Below are 26,065 nucleotides of genomic sequence, written 5' to 3'. Positions count from 1 at the left end.
TCAGGCGCCCGGGCAAAGGCCGGAAAGGAAAGGAAAGGAAAGAAAAGTGATCGTGGAAACGTTCAGCTCAAGAACGCCATTTCCTAATGCCAGTGTGTGTTTCAGGTCGTCGCAAACGTTGGATCGGTTGAAAACTTGAATGAACATGTCCGTGGGTTGTTGGTTCAGTTCTTTTCTCCCCCCTCCGGTTTCTTACAATTTCACTCTCAAACCTGCACACGTCCTCCACAAACACACACGTTTCTTCTGTTCGTTTTGGACCACAGAAATCCCTCCGGGATGGACGGCACCGTTCAATCACGTTACACTTTCGGGACGACGGCGGATCGGGAACCTACAATTACGGCGATCCACGGAAGCAAAACACCGTCGGCGTGTCACGACGGTGGTGGAACAGGCGACGAAAGTAACCTTCACCACCATGGGCTGGAAAACAAACAAACAAAAACGTGCCGCCACGGCAAATACCAGGCGAACCACAATCACAACGACGACGACGACGACGATGACGATCTGGGTTGCGAGATTTTGTTTCTCCAGAAAAAAAGGAAAAACAACGCTCCTTGTCACACACGGGCCGCACTGACACACTTGACACCTTCGTCTGCGATTGTAACTTTCGAAATCGAATCCCCACACGACCGTCGTACACAATTTCTTTTCCCGCTGCCTTTATCTTTGCAACGACGCACAATTCCAGGGCCGAGGAGCCGAGTGCTCGCTTTCAGTTTGCGGCCAAAGTTGTCGCGAAATGTGTATGTGGAGCCATTTCTAACACGCCTTTTGCGACCAACCATTTGCCAACTCCTGTTGTCCGTTGGATCGAGCAATCCAGAATCGTTTGACCGAGTAAATTGATAGATGGACCGATTAATTTAAATCAAAACCCATAACAAAAACACTACACTGAAGAGTAATCGCGCACTAACCACAATGGATTCGATGGATGTGCCATCGAAGACATCAGTAGCCAACTAACTGGGCTGATGCGCAGAGAGGGAAGGTGGGGTAAAGCACTCAAAAAAAACAATGGGTCCACGAGAACAGAATCCGTACGTCCGAAGCGTACGGCAGGAACGGAACAACTGAACCCGCGGTGTCCGAAAACCGTGCCATCAAAACACCCGTGATGTCTCTCCCGTTTCGTCCGCCCGCACGATCACGTTCCGACGTGTTCAACCGAAACACACATACAACCCTCCCGACGCACGCACACTGCCGCGTCGGAGCAAGTAGGCAACACACCACCACCAACAAACCGATGTCGGTATACAAGATCCGGAGGTTGCGATCCGCGGGTTGAGCTTTTCGCGTTCGCGATCATAAAAAGGTTCCCAAAGGGAATGTTCGCAAACCAAACAAAAACCTCCAACGGGGGGTGTTGTGGTGGTGGAACCAACTTACTTCGGGGATCGTGTGCGAGACGATCGAACGTCTCCAGGTCATCTCTCAACTCTTTCCCTTTCCTTTTATTTCTTCTGCGAGCTGCAAAGCTGCGAGATGCAGGATCAACTTGTTCCGAATGCATGGAATGGGTTTGGGAATGATGTTCGGTGGTGGCAGGGTGTGGGTAGCAGATCTGCCACGCTGCGTACAAATACACACCGTGGCGGGGCTTCGATGTGGTGGTCAGTAGACGGATAGTCCGCGGGCTGCCACACGGCCAGAACAGGTCGATCATCACCCTCCAGTGTTCCTTCTTCGCGGTACGAGAAAGAACTCGAGAAGCTGGAAAGCAACGGCTTCCACGGCCATTATACTCACTCACACACTACCGGAGTGAGGAAAACGGCTTATCCCAGTTGAGGAAACCCTTGGTTTGGCTGCGGGTTGAACAATCGTCAAGAAGATCGCCCTTTAGCGGGAAAAGGAAAGTACGCTCCTCCTCGCTGCTCTTTTGCCAACCAAGGGGCAAGATCCAATACATGTCATGCTGCGCTATCTACGGTGGTCCTCACAGTCTGCATGCAGACGATCGGCAAAAACACAAACCCCGTGTGTGCAACCCACGGTATAGCCCTGCGGAACGAACACATGCAGACGAGGACAACGACGATCAGACGATCCACCACCGCCGCGGTTGTTGGGCTTTTCTGTCGTCTCGAGGGCGCACAAGACGAAACAGGTCTCGTTCGGGCGACCAACGCGAGCGAGCAGGTCGTAAATCCACCGTCGTCGTCGTCGTCGTCTTGGACGAAAATGGTCCAAGGCGAGGCGCGTTGGAAGAAATGCGCCACCTCACTTGAAGCGGCGGAGGAAGAGAAGATTACAATAAAAACATGATCTTTCATTGTTGTGCTCGCTTACGCCGAGAGCCACAAGGGCTTACGTCGTTTGTGTGTAGGTACGAGCATGATTAAGTGATTGTCAAAAGGGGGAATCAAGGGGAAACCGTTGGCGGGGCTTTAGGGCAGCAGCAAACGGAGTGAGACGATCGAGCTTTACGATACATTTATCTTTTTGCCCGGTTTTTTTCCCTATACTATTTTTTCGAGCTCGTTTGAGCTCGGCAGAAATAGGCTAAATTGCGGCGAAAGGTCACTGTACTGCAGAGCGCATTCAACAATCGGGCTGAGTAGGTTTTTAACAGTAGAACTATCTTGTTGTAGACTGAATTTGCATGATCCACTAGTGCGTCGGTCAATTTACATACATGATTCCGCTGATCGAAGGACGAACTTACCTAAAAAGAAAGAAGAAATTAAAACATATTAAAACCCATTCTTCAACAGTCATATCTTTGTCGAAAAAAAGAAATATTATAAAATATTACAAAGGACATTCACATATATGGAAAGTGTCAACAACTTCCATCTTGTATAAACAAAATCTAAATAATAACTAAAACTAACATAGTGATAGCTGGTGAGGGGCCTGTTAATTATTACGAAAAACAAGGAAAGGATAGGATAAGTTCATGCCATCTAAACCTTATCAAAGGGCTTTGAATAAGTTTAATTTCGGTGTGAAAATTTTAAGTTGAATGCTTTTCATAACAGTTAATAAAGGTTGTTTCAGTGTTTATTAGAAAACCTTGCGGTAAAGTGAAGAACCTGTTTAAAATCCTAAATAAGTTATTAGATATGTTTCACTGAAATCGCAAGGTTTGACTCGTAAGAAACATTCACCATCTTTGGCTTATTTCCGAGTTATTTATCAAAAGTGAATAAAAAGTTAGACGTAAAATGATTTATAAATAAATAAAAATAACAAAAACATAATCCAAGGACTTCCATAATAAGTTCCAAAAACCTCTTCTGCAAAATTGCAATAAGAAACTCGATGTCAGTGAAAATTTGGCCATGCATAAAATTCCAAAACTCGCTGGAACTTGTCGGAATACTTTATTGCCGCGTACAGCCATCCAAGCTGTCGGTGAACGGAATTTATTGCATCGGAAAATATATAATCGAATGCGAGTCTTATGTCACCAATAATTTTGAAAAAAAAAGGTTCGTTTCTGCCAGTTTGCTCATTGACCGCAGCAGTTTAATTGTTACACGATGGAGTCTCCGTGATAAATTTTACAATCTGAACAAAAAATGAAACTGGGTTTTCTACAACCACAGGTCATTTTTCTGTACATCAAATATTAATGCAAAGCTTCGACGTGGGTGGTCTTGGCCCCTTTTTCTTCCCAACGTGAACAGCTGATCCAGAAAAAATCTATCGCTTTTAAGTCACTCGTTAAACCATCGGAACGAAAAAAAGTGGACCTCGGGTTAACGGAGGGCTCCGGTTTGTCAAGTTTATCCCTTTGCCGAATGTACTCGCCCGCTCTGTACTTGGGGCGTTGTACAGTTGTTCCTGTTTAGGAGGTCCATTATTATTTTTCGAGACTCAATTACATTTAGAGTGCACTCTTATGTCTGTATGTTCCAACCGCGAGAGGGCCAGTAATAGCCGTTCCGATAAAAGAAACTAATCTTAGCAGTGAAAAACTAGAAACTTGTTAACCAAACTATGCACACCTGGGCAGGCGCTTTGTGGTGGGTGTAACACACAAAAAAAAACACATGGAAAAAATACAAACTGGCCACAACCAGCACAGTCGAGTCGAAAGGAAAAGAAAAACAGCCTGGGGTCGAAAGCTGGACAGAGCGCAGAGCGGACATTGTGCATTCTGGTAACTGCATGCTTTATTTAGACAACTGATTTGAAGGTCCGCGAAAACATGGCCACCGACAGCGCCGGAGGGCGTGTGTGTATGCGGCGCGTGCTCACGGGAACAAAAGTTAAGTAAATTGTTATGAGCTGCTAATTGGGAGGGAAAAAATGTGGCCGCAACGGAAAGGCTCCCCCGATCGCAAATGATAAGGTTCTCCCCCTGTCGGCTTGGGGTTAAGAAAACGCTGAGGAGGCTGCACGATGAGGTGGTTTAATGTCGGGTGCACTGACTGCAAAACCCGCATATCGAGCAACAAAGAACGGACGGAAGTGGGGCTTGCGAATGTTCAGTCGCCAGCATTCGTGGCAAGCGCATATTTGAGGGTGAAGGCAACCACAAGATAACAAAACGGAGTTCGCGCACAACAAAAACCCGGGCGATGCATCATACTTTCCGAATCGTTCTTTCAACCGATTTGTCAGGCAATTAAATTACTTCGCTGGCCGGCTCCGCCACCGCCGGCGAGATGGGAATGTGGCGCACGCGAATGGGGCGCATGATTCACATGCTTTTTCCGGGTGAATTAAACCCCAACTGGAGCGAATTGTTGCGAGTTAATAAAAAAGGAACTCATCGGGGAGCAAGAGACACTCTGCGCAATGTGTTGTGCTGCGATCCTTTTTCTCGTAAATTATGAATCACATAAACCCATCCCTTGCGCTACCGGTAGAAGGACCGGATGGAAATCGATTGCCGACCAACGAAAAATCGACAACAAGGCATCAACTTTCGCCCAAAAAATACCAGTACGCTTTTCTTCCTCTGTGCAACCTCTCGAACCTTTCTTTTACGACACAGGCGTAAATTGCAATCTTTGCGCTTGTTTGTCGATCGTAAAAAGCACTTCGTAAATATCGGTGTGGCCCTTCGCACCTTCCGATTGGCCAGTGTTTACCATGGCAGCAGCAAACAAAGCTACTGCAAGGCTTTACTGCTGCCCACGTTCAAGGAAGGATAAAAGAGATACCGAAGATAGTACGGCTTGCAAAAACACACTAAAAAAAAGATGACGGAACAAGAAACAACTTCCTCCGTCGGGCTACCCAAAACTCTGCTCGTCCATTATTTTTCCCTTACCAAAGGGTGCAGGCCAGTGACGTCAATCTTAGCCGACCAACGGACGGACACCGTGCGACAATCACTGCCTCGAGGGCGGAAAAACCGGAACGACCGAACCGGACACACCGATGGAAAAAAAAGCGAACGGCGGCTATTGGATGATCATTTGAATAATTTATTGAAATTGATTTCACAACACCTTCGGGGCAGCCATCGTGGCCCCCTCGCACACCAAGCCAATGGGCAGTGGAAAAATGGAAGAAAATGTCTCAAAAGACCGGTCGAAGGTGTGCAATACATAATGAAGAAGGAAAAATTGAAATGAACACAAGAAACAAAATTGCAAACGACTGCCACTCGGATAAGCAGGACGAAATGAACTCCCGGCTTTGGCTTTGCTGTCGGTGCCATTTGGTGCCACAATGGTTTTATGGTAGCTAAAATATTTTCTTCTTGTTTTGCGCAACAAGCAAGCCGACACGAAAAAGCTATCAATTTGCTTCGAATGGCTAGATTTATGCCCGAAAGGCTAAAGGTGTAACTGGTGACATTTTCTCGTTAAAAATCCTTTTCCATCTCCATCATGAAATGGTTGCATATTAAAAAAGATAATTTTATGGTTTTTATTGTACACTCCCTCACCACCTTCTTCGTGAGCTCCCCCTTAAACCATTAAACGCATTAAATTAAATAAATTGAGCGGAACACGATTGGGAGGATGACAAAGCTAGAATAAATCAAACTCCCAGGACGAACCAATCTTTCTCCCTCACTAATTGTGTCCATTCACATAGGCTCACGTAGGGGGCAACAACCTCCCGGGCGACATATGGTTAACACGAGCAGGCTTACATCATCCTCCCCCATCCTCCTTCACTCCACCGCTTCTGATTTGCTGAACTCCATGAATGTTTCCTCGGGTTGGAGAAAAGATAGAACGGTTGGAGAAAAAAAAAGAAATGCAACGTAGGCACCTCGAACGAAAATCTCCCATAAACCCTTTTTTTCCCGTACACCATTTCATCCGCCTGGGACACCACCGGCACTCCGGTGAATGGACGGAGGGGTATGAGAATACCCGAAACTCATAAATGTCGATCTTCTTCGATGATGCTCAAGAACGAACTTTTATATTCCCTCCAGTCCGATTCCTCCCATGCTCGGGTTTTCCGGGTCCGGGTTGCTGTGTTTGTTCTCACTCACTGCCACTTCCCAATCAGCCGTTCGCCTCGTTTTCGTTCAAACGAACTGATAATAATCTCAGTCGGTGCCGCCGCCGCCACGGTAAAGCTTCCTTATAAAGCTTCCCGAATGGGCCACCACCACCATCACCACCGCGGGCGGGAAACGAACGAATAATCTTCACTAAACAAATCAACCGAACCGAACCGGGCGAACGGAGCAAGGGTCAAAAGAAGAAAAAAAAACATCCCTTGTTCGCGGTGTTCCAGAAAGCATCAACTTGATCCTTCTGCGCCGGAGTTAATACGGCGAAGAAAGTACGTAAAAACCACCCCATCACATAGAGCCAGAAGACCGCACGGTACGAACAAACGCGATGCGAAAGAAATATGCGTACTTCAGTCTCTCACCTATCTTAAGGGACGGGGGGAGGGGGGGGGGGGCCTTGTCTCCCCACACGGAACGCAGAAGAAAGAATAAAATATATGACCGCCATAAAACCGGGTGAGCGCAGAAAGAACCGAACGCTCCGTGACTCCGCGAGAAACAATAAATTTAAACGTATGCACCAAGCGACGAACCCTCCCGTTTTTTGAACGATGCGACAACAACGACGGGTTCGGTCGAGAATGACGGACGGGTAGTAAAAATCGTCGTATTTAAAATTTCGATTTATTCCCCGCCCGAAAAAGGGAGGGGGAGGGACCCGGTGGTACGGGTCCGAATCCCGGGAAGAATCCTCTTCGCATTTGCCTTCGCGGAGGGCAACCGTTTTTCTTGGAATGATTTTCACGTTTTCAATTCCATAGCCCGAACGATTATCTCCCCACCTCGTCGAAGTGCGGGTAGACAAGTGGGGGAATGATTGGATCAATTACGGGAACCATCTGCTAGATCGTTTGATTAGATTTTATAATGCCCACCGTGCTCTTTCCATTTCCATTTCTTCTCTCCCTCTACGTGACGTGACCGATGTGGAATCAGGTGAGTTATGCAAAACTAAGTCAATGTTGGAGCAGAAGAGAACCTTTTCTCCCTCACTCATTAACATTCGGGAACAAATAGATCTATGTTTGGTTTCCATTATCATAGTTTGGAAAATTCATTCGATCAAAATTGAAACTATTTAAATCTCGTTAGCCTATAGGCCAGTGTTCCGATCAAGGGAAACCTATTAAAACCCGACCTCCTGCTGCAAACCCGAGGACAAACACACACAGATGGTACGTACGTTTAGGAAAAGGCAAATTAACGACAAATGCGTTCCTTCCGGAACGGGGCAGAACGAACCAAACACACACACAAAAAGGCGACCGCTAATTGAACCACCAAGCAACAGGTGCAGCTGGTCTTTTAACCGCACAAATCCATTTCCGGTGCTAAATTTTCGACCTCAAATGTGTCCCTTTGTAGGCAAATCTCGGCGCAATTCATGCCGGTTCTGGCCAGTACGCCACTTTTGCGATTCGGTCGTTATTAAGGAGGAAGGCCCGGCCAAATTGGTTGCCCCATGTGCACGCGCGCGGTAAAACAGTTCCCAAATACCTAATGACGCTAATTAGCCACCATGTTTACACACATCAATCGTCATTGACCTCCGTGGGTGGGGGGGGGAAGGAAGGAGCGCTTTTACGGACAGTAAAATTCTTCTCTTTCCACTGCACATGATGTCGTTGTTGGCCCGAGAAAAATGATGATGCTGCATGCTTGCTGGCTGGTGTTTCTGGTCCTCCAGAACGCTACGTGACGCGGCTCGGTACGCTTTTGTGATACGACGCGTTTCGGGCCGTGTCGTCGAGGTTACGATCGTTAAAGTTGGTTTCTGCAAACTGCCGAAACACTGGCCAGCCATTAGGAAGATGAACATTTGTCGTTTGGCGGCCGCAATGGAACCACAATTCGTAGTTACTATTGTCTCTCGAGTGTCTAATTGGTTCGTGTACTTAATCAACCATTTGAACAAGAGGTCGAAGCATCCACTCGACATTCAAGCTGTCCTACTTACGGACCGAGATGATGTGTGTCTTTATTATCGTTTTATATCATCTTTGCAATAAACACGAATAATAACCACACGGAAGTGCAATCAATCCTCCCATCAGAAAAAAGACTTTCGCTGCACGACGTTGACGTAACAACACACAGAGCGCAATCATGATCCCACGATCGTTCGACGATCGCCATGTGGTTGCCTGCTCTCTCTCTCAATGCTTGCTTTGATTTGCGCTCGGGGCGGACAATCATCATCGTTATACTTTGCTCCTTTTCCACCATCATCCCTCTGCAACAACGAAGGATATGGTTGATGCGCACGATTAAGAAGCAAATTACTATTCATTGATGATATAGTCTTGCCTCCCTTCCTGCGTGTGGCGCAGGGATCGTCGAAACATTGACTCACCCATTTTCCCGACTCCGAAGGGGCACGTGTGCGTTCGCGTGAAACAGGTGAAGAAAAAACAAAAACAACACTCTGCACGCGGAAACAACACCCACCAGCTTCCATCAAGCCAGCACCTCTCATCATCAGGTGCACCTTTACGGTCACGACGTTCAACAAATGCGATTCGATCTCGTCCATCACGAGCACCGGGGCGGGCGGCGGGCTTGAAGGGAGCTGCCACAGAAGATCTGCCTTAACAAAACGCACAACCCTGAGCAACCGGAAAACGCTGCGTTAAGCGACTGGAAAATGGCACGATTCCGTCAAGACGGAACAGAAAGATACTTCCGGTGGAGGGATGGGGAACAGCTGTTCCAAACTTAACTCGTGCTGTTGCACATTGCATGGGGGAAAACGATTCCAGAACTCGGTGCAATCGAATTTAGCGAAATTGTTTTCGGACGAGAATGGAGAAACATCAACTAAACGCTTGTATAATTGCAACAAGGTTAATTTCCACGAGCGGAAAAATTGCATGTCAGACCAGGGCTTATCTGATTTTGAGCGCAAAATTATCAGCTTCATCGTCAGCCTGTTTTACGACGACGAGGTTAAAATGGTTTTGCTTTTCAAATTTAGCGAAGAAAACATCAAGATGTCTTTCACTCGCAGACACGCTCGAAAAGCACGTGCTCCAGAAGCAGTTTAAAATATCGTTAGCATGTATTACTTTTCATTCCCATTTTAACGGCTCCATCTCACATTATGAAGCAATTCGAAAACAGTAATAAATGCAGCATGTAGAATGCAATTCAATTTGTTCAAGTTTGAAAAAGAGCACAGGTTAATTGAAAAGTAATTACAGAGCTGTCAATGTCGTATAATACAAAACCCCCGTAGCTACCGGCATTCCTTTCTTATCAGGGCACTTTGGTGTGCATTTTCCGGAGAATGAGAAAAATACACCGCCTCAAATTGATTGTCACGGAAACCCTGTTTTCATTTGTGAGGTGCATTAACAAAACGACAGTGGATATTTTTCTATTTTACCTAAACCTCCACTGAAATGCATGCGGCAATATTTGGACACATTTGTTACGAGTGCTCCGTCCCATTTCATTAGCACAAAGTAGGGAAGAAAAGAAGGGAAAGCCGAATCCGATCAGCACCTTTTGTCCATCCACCTGTAAAAAGGATACACTCCGGGATCGGTGGTTGGCTTCCTTTTGAGTTCTGGTTTCGTTGCCCACTTAACGATGCCCGAGTTAAAGGTCTAGGATCCCGGGATAAGAAAGGACGGAAACAACCTGCTGCGGGTGAAGCTGGTTTCCAAATTTGTTACGGAGGAAAAACGTAGGCCCGTTGCAACGTCATCGAAGAGCGGCTGCAGCTAACGATGCGATGAAGCGCATTCCACTGACACTGAAGGACGGTCGTTAGGTCGTTAACCAAAGGTTCGGGGTTTGACCGATATCCTCTTAAACCGTTTAGCTGATAGGAAGCTTTTCTTTGCACAGGTAGCCCAACGAAAGAAAACGCTTCGAAGGATACGCCCGGTACGGCATGGCACATCCGGTGCAACGAAGACATTTTTTCCGCCTGCGACATCATCTCCCTTCCCGATGAAAACCCGAAAACATGGGCACATTACAGTGAGCACGAGCCCGCATTGGATCATAACTGCAAGTAATAAAGCAACCACCTCAGATGTAGGATAGTCCGCACTGCGAACCTTCAAGGAAAGGAAAGGAAGAAAAGAAAAACAAGGAAGCACGAAAGCTTCTGAAACTAGCCGAACACTGAACGCCCTCAAGTGCAGGCAGAAACAACACGAAAAAAAAGGGGCGAAAAGGTGCGCCACCTTCATAAACCGTTAAAAACAACCTGCCTAGTCGCACACCGGCGTGTGGTGTGTGTGTGTTTCGTTCATCTGCATGAACAGAACCTTAAACATCTTGCGCCATGCGCATTCGGGACAGGATAGGACCAGGAAACGCTAGCAGCAAACCAAGCCAAGAGGCCATTTCGCTGCCGACCTTGGTGACAGGTTGGGTTAGGTAAGGTAATTCGAGGGCAAAGAGGAAGCAAGCGGCAAAAAAAGCACACACAAGAACCCAAATTACCTACGGCCAACGACCGGTTGTAAAGCAATTGAAATGTCATTCTAAAGTGTGGAATGGGGTGTGCATACAATGTGCATTGAGTCCTTTTATTTATTTACATTTCTTGGTTGTTTAAATTTTTAAATCGCGGTCATTAAAAGGTTCAATTTACTGTTTAAAGAATCCTTCAAAAAGAAATTTAAAAAAATGCCAATAACAATTTAGCGGCGAGCGAGAAAAACGCACTGGCATATTTTACGCCGCATGTATGATATTTGACAATATATGGCGCAATAAATGTGTTCGTGTTAACGTGTCTCATGGATTCTTTGTGGATTTCCTCCGTCAAAGTCAAGATTTTAACAGCGAAAACGAATACGAATTGAGTTGGAACTCAAAAAAAATTGTCCTTCCACACTTTAGGGAGAATTCAGTTTTGGGTTCCTTTTTCGAATAGGTTGCGTGAAATTAATGCTTTTCGCTTAACGATTGCATATAGAGTTACACAGATTCAGATTCATGAATCTGAATGATTCTTTGCATGAATCTTTAAATGAGATTCATGAATATTATAATGAGAGTCATGAGTCCCAAGGATTCGTTAACTGATAAAAAGTGATGAGCAAAAAAAAGGGGAAAAGAGACTCCTTTTTTTTTGGTCACATGATCCAGGCCAATGGAAGAATCAAGGAGATTCGTGAAAGATTCATGAAATATTCATGAAAATTCATTAAACTTTCGGAAATTTTATAAACGTTTGAAGATTCGAATCCCGAAAGATTCATGAATCCATCTTAATGAATCTTAATCTCTTTGCGAATTTTTGTGTTAAATATTAAGTGCTACAAGAATAGAAACAAAACAAAAAAAAATTGGAAAAATTCAAATCATTCGATCCGATCGTCCGATCACCTACTTGGATTATTGTTGTACTCCGGCCATACCGTTGCCACCTGACAGCCGAGCGCACGTCGATTCAGGCTTCTGCAGCAGGACCACTTCCGGCCCAACCAAAGCCCCAGATGGTAGCTGAACGATTTCGGGCTGTACTCTTCGCAGACTGAAGGGGAAGAAACAAACCACAAAAAAGGGGAAATAGTGAAACTACGTGAATCATCGCTTTAACGCGCAGTGCAGACAGCAAGACGTCGGGAGGCAACTAAGATACGGGGTTGCGGTCAACCCATCCATCAATGCCCGGACGCGAAGCACTTACCCTTCCGTATCGAGGAGATCCACTCCGTCCGGTCCTTCTCGCTGTCCGCCACTAGGTAGAGCGTGTACTGGGGCAGCGTCGTTCCCGGGTAGATGCCGTCACTCTCGCAGTATCCTACTTGAAAAGGATATCCCTGCAGGAAAGCGGAGGGAAAAACACACGACAAGAAGAGTGTTAAAAGTATGACGAGCAGAGAACGCTGTATCCCACACTGGACCGTGGTTTTTGACGTTTTCAAGTAGCTAAAACTAGGACTCACATCCGGTGCCGCCGCATCACCGCCTTCGCCGTGCAGGAGTGCCGGTTCCACGAGCCGTACGCCTTTCACGCTGATCCGGCCCCGTTCGCGTCGCTTCTGTGGATGTTCCCGGGGGCACGCGGAATGGAATGGGAAGCAAAGAATAGTTTGTAACATAGTTAGCACCATCCATATCTACCACCTCTGCTTCTACTCCTCCACGAGGAAAACTTTTCTCCCTCAAGCTCGTGATGTTGTGCAAAAAAAGAAGTATAATCGTATCGTAACTCGTTCGAACGGTGTTGGTTATAGCGAGCGTGTGTGATGATAGTTTTGGTAGCGAAGCGCAAAAGTTGGTGCAAAATGATGGAAATGATTAAATGAGCAAAAGCGTGTTCGCGTGTGACGGACGTGCTTGAAAGGGAGTCTGAAGGGAGGTAGAAGGATACGAACAAACCACAAAAAAGGTGCAGTTGAACCGACGAGAAGGAGCAGAAACTATATCCAGACATATTAATTGTTTTCCTTGAAACGAAAAAGAAGGAAATGGGAAGAAGTTCTACGGCGTACCAAGAAAAAGGATATTTATTTTGATAAACGTGCAAAGTAGAACTGAACTCTTGCAAGAAGAAAACTAAATAATTGGAATACTTTACAAAGCATGCTTCTAGAAAGGGGACGAACAAAGTACAAAACTAACAAAAATTTATCGTAAGAAATTATAACTTCATAAAACAATTATCGTAAGTGTAAAACATTTTATACCCGGGAAGGAATATACGAATGGTTCAAAATTAAAATGTATCAATCTATGGCACCATTTGCACCGTGAAATCATATAGAATACATTTTCCATTTCCCCTCAGGCACTCTATCGACACACTCCCCGGAAGCAGTGACGGAAATATCACTTTTCTGCAACGGTGCGTTTTCACAACGATGTCCCATTTCCTGCCTGCGGACACGGACACCCCAAGCATGATGAGAAGTGATCTACGGAGGAAATTGTGCTTTCCTGTACCGAGGCGGGTACATGAAAATGTGGGACACGTGTTACACCCCGAATGCAGATACCTTTCACCGAACCATTGGATGCATTCCATCGTAACACGATTGGGTTTAAAAATTCTCACTCATCTTTTCATTTTTTCTTGTTTTTTTTCTTTTAAGACATACATCACACGGTAAGACGCTCCTTACGACTGGAATTGGACTCCTGGCCGTAACGAAAGAAGCCATATTTTATGAGCTTCAACCGAGCGTCGGATTGTTCGGGTTCCGTTCGGGCAATCTATCTAAATTATTCACCATGCCAGGCTTACCGGGAGCGTCCAGTGACCTCCGACCACTCCAGCACCGAATGGATGAGTTCACACTTATTTAAACCCCGGAGTGGTACCAACAGAAGCCTACCGAAACTTCCACTCCGAGGGAAAAGAGTTCATGAACTCTTCAGAGGAAGATTAAATTCAAATTGTTTTCGGAACATTTTTCATCCCCTTCAGGCTTGATGGAAACCGATCGAAGAGGTGTTCTAATGATGTTTGCCCGCTTCCAAAGGCGAAGTCCGCTGACTAATTGCGTCCCTAAAGAGGATCGTGTAGACGACCCTCTTCCCATGAATTCTTCAACAGTTGCACCGACAAAAATGACGATCGCACTGAAAGGTACTCAATTTGTCCCCGGCGGCACGTTATGGTTGTACATGAATTGATCAATCAACGTGCCAAACACTCCGCAGACCTCGGAAGCGTTAGAAACACCGATGTAGGTCGGTGTATACGGTGCGAAGAATATTAGTTTCCCTTTTTCCTATCGTTACTAACGCGCTATAAATTAATCATCGTTTCGTTTTGGCTTCCCTCTAGTTCACATGGGGGACCCTTTTAACCGACAATGTCGTCAACGCGGTACAACTCTCCGGTGTGTCCTTCTCCGATTCCATCCGACCCTTTCGATTGGGTCAAATATACTCCTCCCTTCGCCCACCGGCTGAGAACGTAGGAGCCCAAGAGCAAACTGAAACTGACAATAGAGGTTCAATTTTCAAACCTCTTGGAGATGGAATGAAAAAGAACGTAAAGATGACCCAACCCAAGCATGGGTCATTTGTAGGAGGAGGGAGGATGGGGAGGAGAACCTTTTACCCATTGAGGTCCTCCCGAGGCATCGGAGGCGAACTCTAGCGATTCGTTCGCTCACAATGGGATGTAAAGAAGCCGGTCGAGAGAAATGGGACACACCGCGGAGGGCTCGAGGGGGTGGGGTTTTCAGTGACGGAGTTTTCCGGGACACTGCAGCGGAAGATTGTGTCTCCCCGTCCCAGTGCATCTCTCTATCGAGTTCTATTACATTGTCAAACACACAAGATTTGTAGCGTTCTATAAATCATGGCTGCAGCTTCCACATCATTCGACAGGCTTCTCCTTTCGTCGGTCGGACCAAATTGAGGACGAGTGTCATATTCCTTCGATTCCGTCCCTCCCCACACACAACCCTTCGTCTGCCCATACGAAAGGGTTTCCCTATATTGTAAAGAATCTGGGAGTGCTCCACCCGATGAGCACCCGATTGTGGAAAGGAGGGTGAGAATGAACCCTTCGGAGCCGGACACCACACAATATCGCGGGCTCTCTCGAAAGGGACTTGGGTTGTTGTTCCAGCTGATGACTGATTTATGCCCTGTTGGACGAACGGAGCAACTTCCAATCACCGATCAGTTAGCCCCGACACGACAATAGTTCGCAAAGACAAAGCCCTGAAATGGGCACTAGGTTGAGGGAAGGTAAATCTGAACACAAATTGAAAGTTTTCCTATTTTCCAGTCAACAGAAAAGGGATTCAGTTGGAAAACGTTGTCCCACAGTAATGTTTGTATTGTGCATTCTCATGTATTGCAAGTTGCGCTGAAGAGTTGTAAGAATATTCGTTATATAAAATCCAAACAATTTTCTTAATCGTTTTAACATTTGCTTATAAATTCTGAGCCATTAAGATGTATGAAAGCCGTTTAACACGTTAACTGCCATGTCAGCCAAAAGTGGGTGACAGCAGCAATCAGTTCTAATAAGTTTTGAACATGAAAACTGTACTAATATTAAAAACAAGTTTTTTACTGCCAAGCGTTTTTAGCACAATCTTGATCTTTTTGATAAAATTTGTTTATAACATTTTGTTAAACCAACGATATTCGAAGGCCAAGCCAAGACTTACCTTCCCAAAGAATTCATTTTTCATAATACTTTAATTTTAAGTTCTCATTTTCATTCATTTATGGGATAAAAACTTTTTAGAACTATTGACAGCTGGCAATCGAAAATGATAGCAATGACAGTCAACATGTTAAAAAAAGTAAGCCGGTCGCCAAAACATATGATATAGCCTACGGTATGACCTCGAACTCAATAAACATTAGTAGCCAACATGCCGTTATCATGAAGTTCTGTGCGAAACCAAGCGTATCGAGAACTTTATCGATAGGAACGATTATTTAAATATAACAAAAATAAACCCACAAAAAATACCACAACCCACCACACTACCGAAACAAAACAGTCGTACACACACACGCCAAATCTTATCTGGGTCGACTTGCGACGGCCACAAGGTCCATTTTCAACCACTTCTTCTTGTGCTACGACTGCCGTCCGGACGAACCGTTTTAAACCATTTTCCCGAACCGGGGATTAGATTGGCCCGGTGCCAAAAAGGACGGATATAGGCTCAACCTGGTGGCAAAAAGACAGGCAGAAAATTGCTGAAACTACCGCACATCGAGTGGAACCTGCCAACGGAACTATTGCGCACGGAAGCAGCGACCGAATACCGAAGCGCACACACACACACACATGCCGAAAAGGGCATACCGGGGCGGATTCTCTACCCCTAGCAAGGGCAACTGAACCTAAAACGGCGGACAGCATGGAAAGTTGGAAAAGCTCAAGGAACGATGCGCTTTAAAGTGATAAATTCAATCGCACCGATTGTATCTTTCGAGAAAGAAAGGTTTTTGGTAGTAAAACACAGGGGAAAACGTAATAGAAAGGTATGATGGAAAAGTGTACCCTATCTGGATAAACGAATATTATGTTTTACAACAAATTTATTTGCATACATGATTTTGACAAGTAATTTATGTAGCAGAAATATTAAGCTGACATACCTTTAATTTTCTATCGAATGTAGCTTCAAACAACTCGTTTGAAACTCACAATTAATCCTTCACCTCGAACAATGACAACGCCACCTTCACACTTCAGTCTTTCGTCACTTTATTGTCTTGTTTTGTATTTTTAATTATTCCTTCCCACGGCTCAACTTTTCCCTCCCGATCGTCTAACCGGCTTCGGAAAATACAAACAACAACGAACCGACTCCGGGAGGATGCGTGTTGGTTTGGAGATGCAGATGAAAATTATCGACCAAGGGGTGGACTGTTGGTCAACAGAGAGATAGAGAGGAAACGCACACAGTGTAACACAGTGTGTCCCGCCCGCTTTTACTCCCACCGAAGACACGTCGCACGAGCACAGACACAATTCATCAAATCCGCAGCAGCTCTCAGGAAGGATGATTTTGATGATGTGTTCCTTTTTTTTGTTGTTGTCTTCCACCAACCTTCAAAGGATTTTTATCTCCGCCAGCCTTCGTGGGATACCGAACTTTACTACGCAATAATCATGGAGCATATGTGTGTAGCGTAAAACACACCTCACAAACCTTGGCACAATAGGAAGATCATTTTATGAACACTTTTCGGAACACGGTTGCGGTTGGCGGGTGCAGAAAATATGCACATTTCGCTCGAAAACGTTTCAGAGGGAATCGGTTTCCACTTATAAAGGATGAAAAAAACGGGAAAATCAATGCCCTCTCCGACACGTTCACTAATCCCAATATGTTTTCCCGACAAATTCACTCCTACAGACTACGACAGGCTGTAGCTAGCTGACACTTTTTCTTCAGCACCTATTGGATTTCAGATTTTTTTTTCCAAACGGAAGCCGGAAAAATTGAACACGATTCACTACACTTAAAGCGCCGGACATGAAACGCCTTTTATCTACGATTAGGCTTCCTTCAGCGGTATGCCAAAGCTAGCAAAGACAATCTGACCGATTTTCACACAGGATACATTGATGGGAAACTCGCCAGCAAACGCACGGGAAGGTAGCACGAAAATCACGCCGACTTGGATCGCTTCCGGACGGCTTTTCGATTCGCACGAAACAACAAAACTAACGCAACGCACGGAAGAGCCGCCTGCTGCGAACGGTTTGCGGTCGGGTTTTGCTAGTGTGGCTTTTTTTTTCTTTTCTTTTCTTTTCTTGCCCGCTTGCAAACAGGATAGGGCGGCTCCTGGTGCTGATTTTCCTGGCACCAACACAGGCTCGACGGTAGACGCGTTTTTTCCGTCGTCGTCGTTGCCGGAAAATCGACACCCTAACTGCGAAGCCCGGAGGGGCCCGGCCCGTACACCAACACTAGCGAAGAAGGCGTACTGCACCACCCTTCGGATGGTTGTACAAACACTTGTACATCGTGCTAGGACTTTCCCGAACGGCAATTGTTATAGGTATGTGTGTGATAGATGGAGAGAGTTTTCCCTGATATAACCCTTGACAGGACAACAACGTTTACCTTGTGGTGAATAGATTCGGTCTATTTAACAACTTGCCTTGAAAATCTCCACACAAAATACTTTCAGTTTTTGTAAGAAAAATTCATGTGAATGATTGAAATGCTTTTTTCCCAATGTTATGCTAACTCAGTGAACATTTTCTGTTAGGTCAAGCGTTACCATTCAACGCAATGTTTTGCCGTTGACGAAAAGTTCTTGCTGAAAACGAGCCAAGGATCAATTGCCGAGGGTTTATCAGTTCACCACTAGCTCACACTGATACAACCATAACCACGCGAACAACGTTTCACAGGCGTACTACTAAGCTTGCGAAACCCAAACATTGGAATGTAACATACCAACATAGAGACATTTCGAAAGACCCTTAAAAAAAGTCGTGTCACAAGGGAGTCTCAACCCCGTTCTACCGTGTTTTTTTCTCACCTTCTCCCTGCGTGTCTAGCGAGGGGATTAACCATTACGGCGATTAAAGGGAACGTGCATCATTCCCAGGCCGGCGGGTACATTTGGAAAGTTTTAGGGGAGAATACGGCTGCGACGTCGTGCCCACCCTCTTCAGACAAGCCCCCTCGCGGGAGGGCCGGGTGTGGTGAATCATCCTTGCGTGGTACACGCGTTTTCCGTGAAACCGTCCGCCACCGTGTCGAGTACCCACGTCAGCAATCGTCGACGCATCTTTAATCGAATTTTCTCTCCCCAAACCAAGCGCAACCAGGGTGTGTTGGTTGCAATGGCATGCCTACAGCGGAACATTGAGGGAGGCGATTCACTGGAAAAATCTGTACGAGACAGTATGCACTTTGTCCCATATGCACGCGTGTGTGCAACGATGTGTCAAGGAATCGAAGCAGAAGGACACAGATGAGCAACTGTAATGAGAATCTTGGTCGCTGTCAAGGGGGCTCGTGATTGAAATAATTCATACCAACACGCGTGAAGAGAGCAATCAGCGCGAGGAGAATTGTTCGGGATTAGGAAACGACAAGTTGTGATAATGAGGAGCTTAACATTAACCCCCTGAGATAATAAATGCAGTACCATTGAAAGACATTAAAAAAATTGATTCAAACGTCACTTGAAATTGTTCATTTCCCGAAAGATATACTGAAAACTGTATGCATATCGTGGTTTGAAAATCTTCATAATAAAATTACGAAAAAAAAAACTGTCCATGAACATAAATCATTCAATACTAAAAACATTTTTTATAATACGGCAACGCCCAACATGCTCAAATAAATATTTAAAAAAAAAACAATATTCAATATATTCAACAGAGAAACATGTAATAACAGAGCCCTCTGAAAAGTTATACAACACAAAACCTGGAGAGAAATTTCTGCTACAAAATTCTACCATAGAAATAATCACTATTACCATAATTGTGCGTTGAAAAAAATTTTAAATGTTATTTAAATAAATTTGGTGTGTATGTAATGAATATGTTAGTAAATTACATCAATTAACAAGAAAAGGCTTTAATACTAATATTTATCCAATCTTCGCTTTTATCAAAGCCTTATTGAATTTATTAAATTTATTTCAGTTTCATGGAGTTTTAATATCAATTTCTAAGTTATTTTCAATTCTTTTCAATTGTTTGCAAGTGTGCTTTCCTATCTTTAACGTGTTAGTTTAAAATAAAGTTTAATTTACAATGTTTTACTTAATAGTTTTATTCCATTTATTATATTCTTAAATACTTGAAAATAGAATAAAAAAAGAACTATTGCAAAAGGATATGACAAAAAACCTTACATTTTTTAAAATTTGAGTTAGAAACAACGATTCAAAATTAAGAAGATACGGTGGAAAACAACTTTTCAACAAAAAGTTTTTACGGAGACAGCCGTTTAGGACAATATTTTCCCGGATTGTGCACGGAACTTCCTATTCAGTGCGCATGAAAGGCGTCCTCGATGGCACTCCGTCCCAGATGGCGTTTGTTTAACAAGTGGCCACCCAGCCCACCCGCCGAAGCTGGCGGAGCGGGGTTGGTTGGTGAGCGGGGAGGGGCAAACTATCGTCATTTATTTACTTCCAGCGCGCCCTGGCCCTCGTTGTTGATCCTGGGCGTTTGTATGTATTCTCTCTGGCGCGCTGTTTGTTGTTTTAGTTCGGCGCGTCCCGAATGACTACGACGACACAGTGCAATAGACCATCGACCTCATTTCGCGTGACGGCACTCCCTGTTTCCTCCGCCAGGTCCTTGTGCTTCCATTTCCGTGTCCTTCCGAGAGTTTATTTTTAACGTCCCAAGCGCTATGCTTTCTTTCTGCGAGCCGACCACTTATCACATAGATTGCGCGCACACCGAGTGTGCAGTTATTACAGAGGTCACTGAATGGGGTGGTGGGGGATAAGGGGTTGATGAGATGGGACAATAAAAACGGGTCTGCACCACTTGCTGGTGAATGGTGGGTGGCATTTAACTCCCCCAAGGGTTCGAGGACACAAGACGTTGGCGCGCGAATATGATAAGAAAACTGAACTTGGTCGCTATGGACAATAAAGCGGAGGCAAATATTGCACAACAGGGATTCTCTGCTGTTATAATTGATTGGATGAACGAGAAGGCATGACGCGGGTTAACCGTAGACAATATAAGTAAGTTATGAAAATAGACAATTAACTTTACAAAACATAAATCAAATGACTAAGGAAATGGGAAGTATAGGAAACATGTTTATTGAGAAGTGAGATAATATCCACAACCTGCATAAAATATCGCAAGCAACTAAAATGAATCTGTCCGAAAAATAGTTATTTACAACCGCGAAATGATTCGCAAAAGCATCCATTGTTCCGCGAAACAATTAAAGTTAAATATGCTAATTGAAATGCACCCCCATCCACGGCATCCTCGCCCGCTAATACTCACAGGGGTTGAATATCACTCAGATGAGCTTCGACGACAATAAACTTGTCACCCGTAAACGACATAAACGACAACACAAAAGCGGAGAAACCGACACCACCCGGGTTCCATTCTTTCGCGGGAGAAATGATCCGATGAATCACGGGCGCTAATTCGTAGAAATATGTATACACGTCCCGCCGAAGGTGGGCAGAAGCCTTTGACTTGCACGATCGGTGGCAGGGGGATCGCAAAAAAAAACTGCGTGTCTTGCGAGATGTCCCGCGCAAGAAGGTGATCGTGGGAATTCCGTTCGTGTCGTTTCCATCGGTCACCGATTCGGAAACTTCAATCGAATCCGGCCGCTCCGCAATATTCCGGATGTCAGTTTGTCGGTTTCGTTTGTTTAAAATAGATTTACGGGAAGGGGTGAGGTTTTTGTTGCATTTTATATATCACCTTACCGCCAAAGTGGGATTAATTTGGCACGCCGACGATCAACGCCTGTTTCGCCGAGAACACAAAGCGTTTGCGAAAATATATTAAAACAATCATCATCATCATCTTTTTCCCGGCCTGCTGAAGATATTTTGCTCCGCAGGGAGAAGGAAAAAAACGCACATCAACAACATTTAACATGTCCAATTCTTAATGATAAAAAAACAACCCACCACCATATTATCGGCGCAAAGTCGGATGCGAAGGTATAATTCAAATAAAAGGAACGAAAAAATATCAACCACCCCACACGTCTTGGCGCATCTCTCTATCTGGAAAGAAGAAGAAGAAGAGGGGGGAAAATGGGAGCCAAACCGCGCACATCCGCTAAAATTCGCCGCTAAAACATAATCACCGCTGACACTCGGATTCGGACCACCGGCGAGCAACGGAACCTGACCGCCCGCCCGCCTTCCCGATCGGACTCGGCGCGTCTTAAGAAACGCGTTCGAAAGCGTTTGCTTTTTTTGAGCGATATCGGCCCGTTACGATCGCGGGATTGGAGTAAATATCAAATTTATTAAATCGCACACTCTTTAACAGACGCCGCTCGCCGCCCGAGTGAATCATTAGCTGGCCGAGTTTCGGAGGGCGCAACACAAATTGAATCCTTTCGGATAACCTTCCCACCCCCATCGCTCTTTTTCCCAGCCCCTGCCGCACGATGGCGCCCCTCCCCACCCTTTCGGGAGGTGATACTGAAGGCTGTTACATTTGCGTGTCTAAAGTCGCGCAGCTTCACAGCGTCCCGACACGCTGATATTGTTCGGCGAATTATTTCGTCTTTTTTGATCCCCAATTTTTCCGCACCGAAATTTCTCCCCCTTTTCAGCTGAACGGTTTCCGCTTCGATGGCGATTTTTTTTTTTGTATTCAAATGATTTGTTTGTTTGTTGTTTGCCGCCTGCCGGAGGAGGAGAAGGGGTTCAGCGAGGGAAGTTCAGAACCCCAACTAGACAACGCGATTTATAGCGGCTTCTTTAATCGGCTTGTTAGAAACCCCGGATCGTGGTGGTGGTCGATCGATGTGGCAATCTATGGGGAACATCTTCACAACCTTTGGGTTGGGATTGGATAATTAAAAGGAGACAAGCGAGGCAGATTTTCGATAACAACCTGATACCTCATCCCGCGTCGAGAGGGATGTATTTGGAAAGGTTCGCCTATGCCACGACGAACATTGTGATCACTCGTTGGTGATTGTTAATTTTATTGTCGAACAAACAGTACGATCGTGAACGACGTAATCGGTCATACGAATAAACGAGCGATAAATGAGGTGAGATAGAGGGCTAAGAGAGACATATTTACATAATCCCAATTCATTATACACATATTAATAATGCCTTTTAAACTATTCCAAGCACGATTGTTCGTATTTTTGAAAAATCTAAAGAACTAGGAAGTGCAACAACAAGTAATACATTCTGGGTAGAGCTACTGTTCTATGTGCAAACGAATAGTTTCATGCAAATAGTGTACTATTTTATGCAATTATTGGAAAGAAAACCTTTCATTTTATTTACCTTCTTTGTTACACACAAAATCGCAAACTATTTACCCTCCTGGTTGGGTTGTAGGAACATCCTAACGTTATCGCAACCGGTTTGTCCACGAGCAGTCCTTCGAGAGGCATGCAACACTTTCCTAGCGAAAGGGTTTTCTCGTCTATTCTAGTTCACACGCATTAAACATTCCGCACACATTCACGTTACAAATAAGTAATATCTGATTGTCTGCCTTTTTTTTTTTTGTCAATGTGTGTTTGGCTTTAACACATGAGGTAACCAAAAGTTATTTAAATGCTTCATTAAATTATCTTCATTCTTCACTAAAAAGATGAATTAAAAAGAAGATTAAGCAAAAACAGGGTATATTTGCTGGGCATCGGGATAAAGGACACAAGCAGAACAACTCATCTCAACACGGGATGAAAAAAAAGGAAATTGAAAGGAAGAACAAGGAAAGACGGAAAAAAAACAGAACACAAACAACAACCGGATAGGGATCCCATTGCTGGCATTACGAAGTCCCGCCAAAATCGCAATTTTGCGCGTCCACCTTCGCCACGCTGACATTGATCGATTGCAGTCTCGCACGGCTTTTCGGGTGTATCTTTTATCGGCTATCGACATGTGAGCGTTGGGGACGGCGACACTGGGTGGTCGAACGCCGAAGTTCCAGGCGCCGATTAGTACGATGTTTACCGATGCGGCCTCTTTCCTTCCACTCCCACCCCATCATCAATCCCAGAACCACACATCCAACAACACGCGGAAACACACAGTTAGGTTAGGTACATTCATTGATCGAAAGCACTATGGGTTAATTGAGTGGCGTCGCGTCGCCCTTTCCCAAACAGCAAAGCACGGCGGCGATGACAATGATCGATGGAAGGCGCACACAACACATGATCGGGCGATGAAGCGATGAAGAGATGACGATCGTGCGATGATGGTTAGGTTTTTTTTTTGTATGTTCTGTATGATGGTTTGCACTTGACGCTTAGTGTTTCGGGCAGATTAGGGTGTGTGGTGTGAGTTTAAATTGCGAAAAACAAATCGACTCAATTTGGCCAGCAATGTTTCAACACCTACTGGCAATAGTCCATGATGAACATAAACTTGCTCTTATGACCAAAGGACTATGGTTTTTTTTAATATTTAAGTCGAAATAAGTTGCAAGATGCTGTTTGATCTTTTATTTTACAAACCAGTTATCAAATTGTTATTGCTCAAACTTTTATTCAATATATTTTTAAAAGATTTATCTCAACGAAATTTGATAAACTAAGCCCCTTTCCTTTTTTAGACAATACAACAATGGCTAAAATTGGTTACCATATCTGACGAAACCAGATGGGCTTATTTTAGTTAGCTCACATTAAGTTAAGATTTCCAAAGGAACAATATTTTCTTATTTTTCTGAGTGTAACGACACGAATATGTTAAAAGATAGATAAGATAACGTTAAGTAAAGATAGATAAAGATAAGTTTGATAAGCTAAACGTAAATCATACTGATTTCTGTTTATATGTTTTCTAGTTGTAGAAAAAAAAACTCACCAGTTTGTAAAGGTTTTTGTCGCAGTATTAACATAGTTAAAGTTCGCTTTTATAACCTTTATCTACACAAAAATCGTTTTTAAATAATGTCAACAAAAGCCAATATGTTTAATTCTGAATAAAAAAAATTGAAATAAACTGATATTGGATGAATAATTGCAATATTCTGGCAAATTAATAGCGCCCTACAAATCCGTTAAATACGGTAACCGTAACCAATTGTACATGTTGAGTGGCATGTGTTTAACTTTCAATCGCAAGCAAGAACGATTCAATCGATCGATCCTTAATTAGTATTGTTTAGGGCAGCATCTAAGTTAATCACAAACTAGCGTGGTAGAATGGAACGAAATCGAGATGAGAACAAAAACAAATCCATTCCTGCGACTATGTTAACGATCGTTCGCGATCGCCACCATGCTCTCGCGACTCAAATTAAAAGATCTGTGTTGGGATTAATTGACGTTTCGTATGGGTGTGTTCGTGTGTTTGAATGATTTTTTTTTTTGTTCTTTTCTATTTGCACCATCGTTAGTAGGGACGTATCAGCCACGAGTCGTCCGGGCATCGCGGGAGGGCGGGTGGCCACGCTTCACTTACCTCCAGGTTCCCGATGTCGTAGTACGACAGATAGAAGCGCGTCAGCTCGAACCAGCGCGTCTTGTAGTTGACCGGCGTGAAGCGTTTCTTGTTCTGCGATCGCTTCACCATGTAGCCGCCCTTCAGCACGAAATCGCTGCGCCGTTCGGTCATCATCGTCGTGCGGGGCGCCTGCCGCTTGCACTGCTTCCGGTTGCTATTGTTAATGGACTAGCTGCACTGACTAGTTCCGGCATCGACTAGCAGAGACTGGTGGGATCCGTTTCGGGACCCGAAACCTATGGCTTATCTATAATGTGTTTCCCTACTTTCGCACCAAGCTGCTGCGAAGCGGATGGTAGCGGGATGGTTCCCTTATGGCCACCGGTCACCGAGGATAAATGGGCTGACTACGCTCCTTCACCCAACGATGCACATTTTCCAGCTCCGATTCACACGCGATCGCTTACGATACACATTCACTTGCGACTAAACGCACCAACAAATTAACTCGTAACTGGTGACACTGTTTCATGCTTCAAAAGGAAAACCGCCTCAGCTCATTTTTTAACCATTTGGTCACAACACAAACGACCAACTAGATACGCACCTTCTGGGAAACGACAAGCAAAAACAAAACGATCAATCATTGCCCAGCGAGATGATTTGTTCATCGCTGCGATTAACATTTAATCGATGACCTACAATCTTCTTATCGTGCGCAGCAACATAATTGTCCACCGAGGGTAGATTATCACGACGGGGACGGCCATAGAAGAACCGAGCGTCGGAAAGACACTGTAGAATAATAAAAGGTGTGTTTTGAACACCAAGGAGCGCACCAGAGGAAAACCAAACAAACACAAGCGCTCGGAGGAAACTATTCCAACTGCATCAGCCTCAACCGATACTGATAATCTGGAAGACATCCAAAGAATCAAATATGACTCCCTGCTGGGCATTCGACGCGTATCACCATACCAAAACAGCCCAAAGGCCCAAAATTTACAACGTACTTCAAACCAAAGGGGGGAAATCTGACTGAAAAACACGTCAACGACACGTTTGACACGCAGC

At 44.7% G+C, this 26,065-nt stretch overlaps 1 protein-coding gene across 2 annotated transcripts in view; it reads right to left on the bottom strand.

The window, feature by feature from the left end:
* LOC131266331 (tyrosine-protein kinase Btk29A) overlaps window positions 1-26,065 on the bottom strand; it is an 80,187-nt gene that overhangs the window by 51,450 nt on the left and 2,672 nt on the right. For both annotated transcript variants that reach the window (XM_058268802.1, XM_058268801.1), the window contains exons 2-5: window positions 25,010-25,601; window positions 12,370-12,465; window positions 12,111-12,243; window positions 11,811-11,954 (exon numbers count right to left, since the gene is read on the bottom strand). In XM_058268802.1, coding sequence (XP_058124785.1) covers window positions 11,811-11,954; window positions 12,111-12,243; window positions 12,370-12,465; window positions 25,010-25,165 — 529 coding nt within the window. In that variant the 5' untranslated portion in view covers window positions 25,166-25,601. The remainder of the gene's footprint in view (window positions 1-11,810; window positions 11,955-12,110; window positions 12,244-12,369; window positions 12,466-25,009; window positions 25,602-26,065) is intronic.

The sequence above is a fragment of the Anopheles coustani genome, chromosome 2 (genome assembly GCF_943734705.1).
Source record: "Anopheles coustani chromosome 2, idAnoCousDA_361_x.2, whole genome shotgun sequence".
Classification (NCBI taxonomy): Eukaryota; Metazoa; Arthropoda; class Insecta; order Diptera; family Culicidae; genus Anopheles; species Anopheles coustani.
Note: the sequence above shows the minus strand (reverse complement) of the source record. Positions and strands in the feature narration are given on the sequence as shown.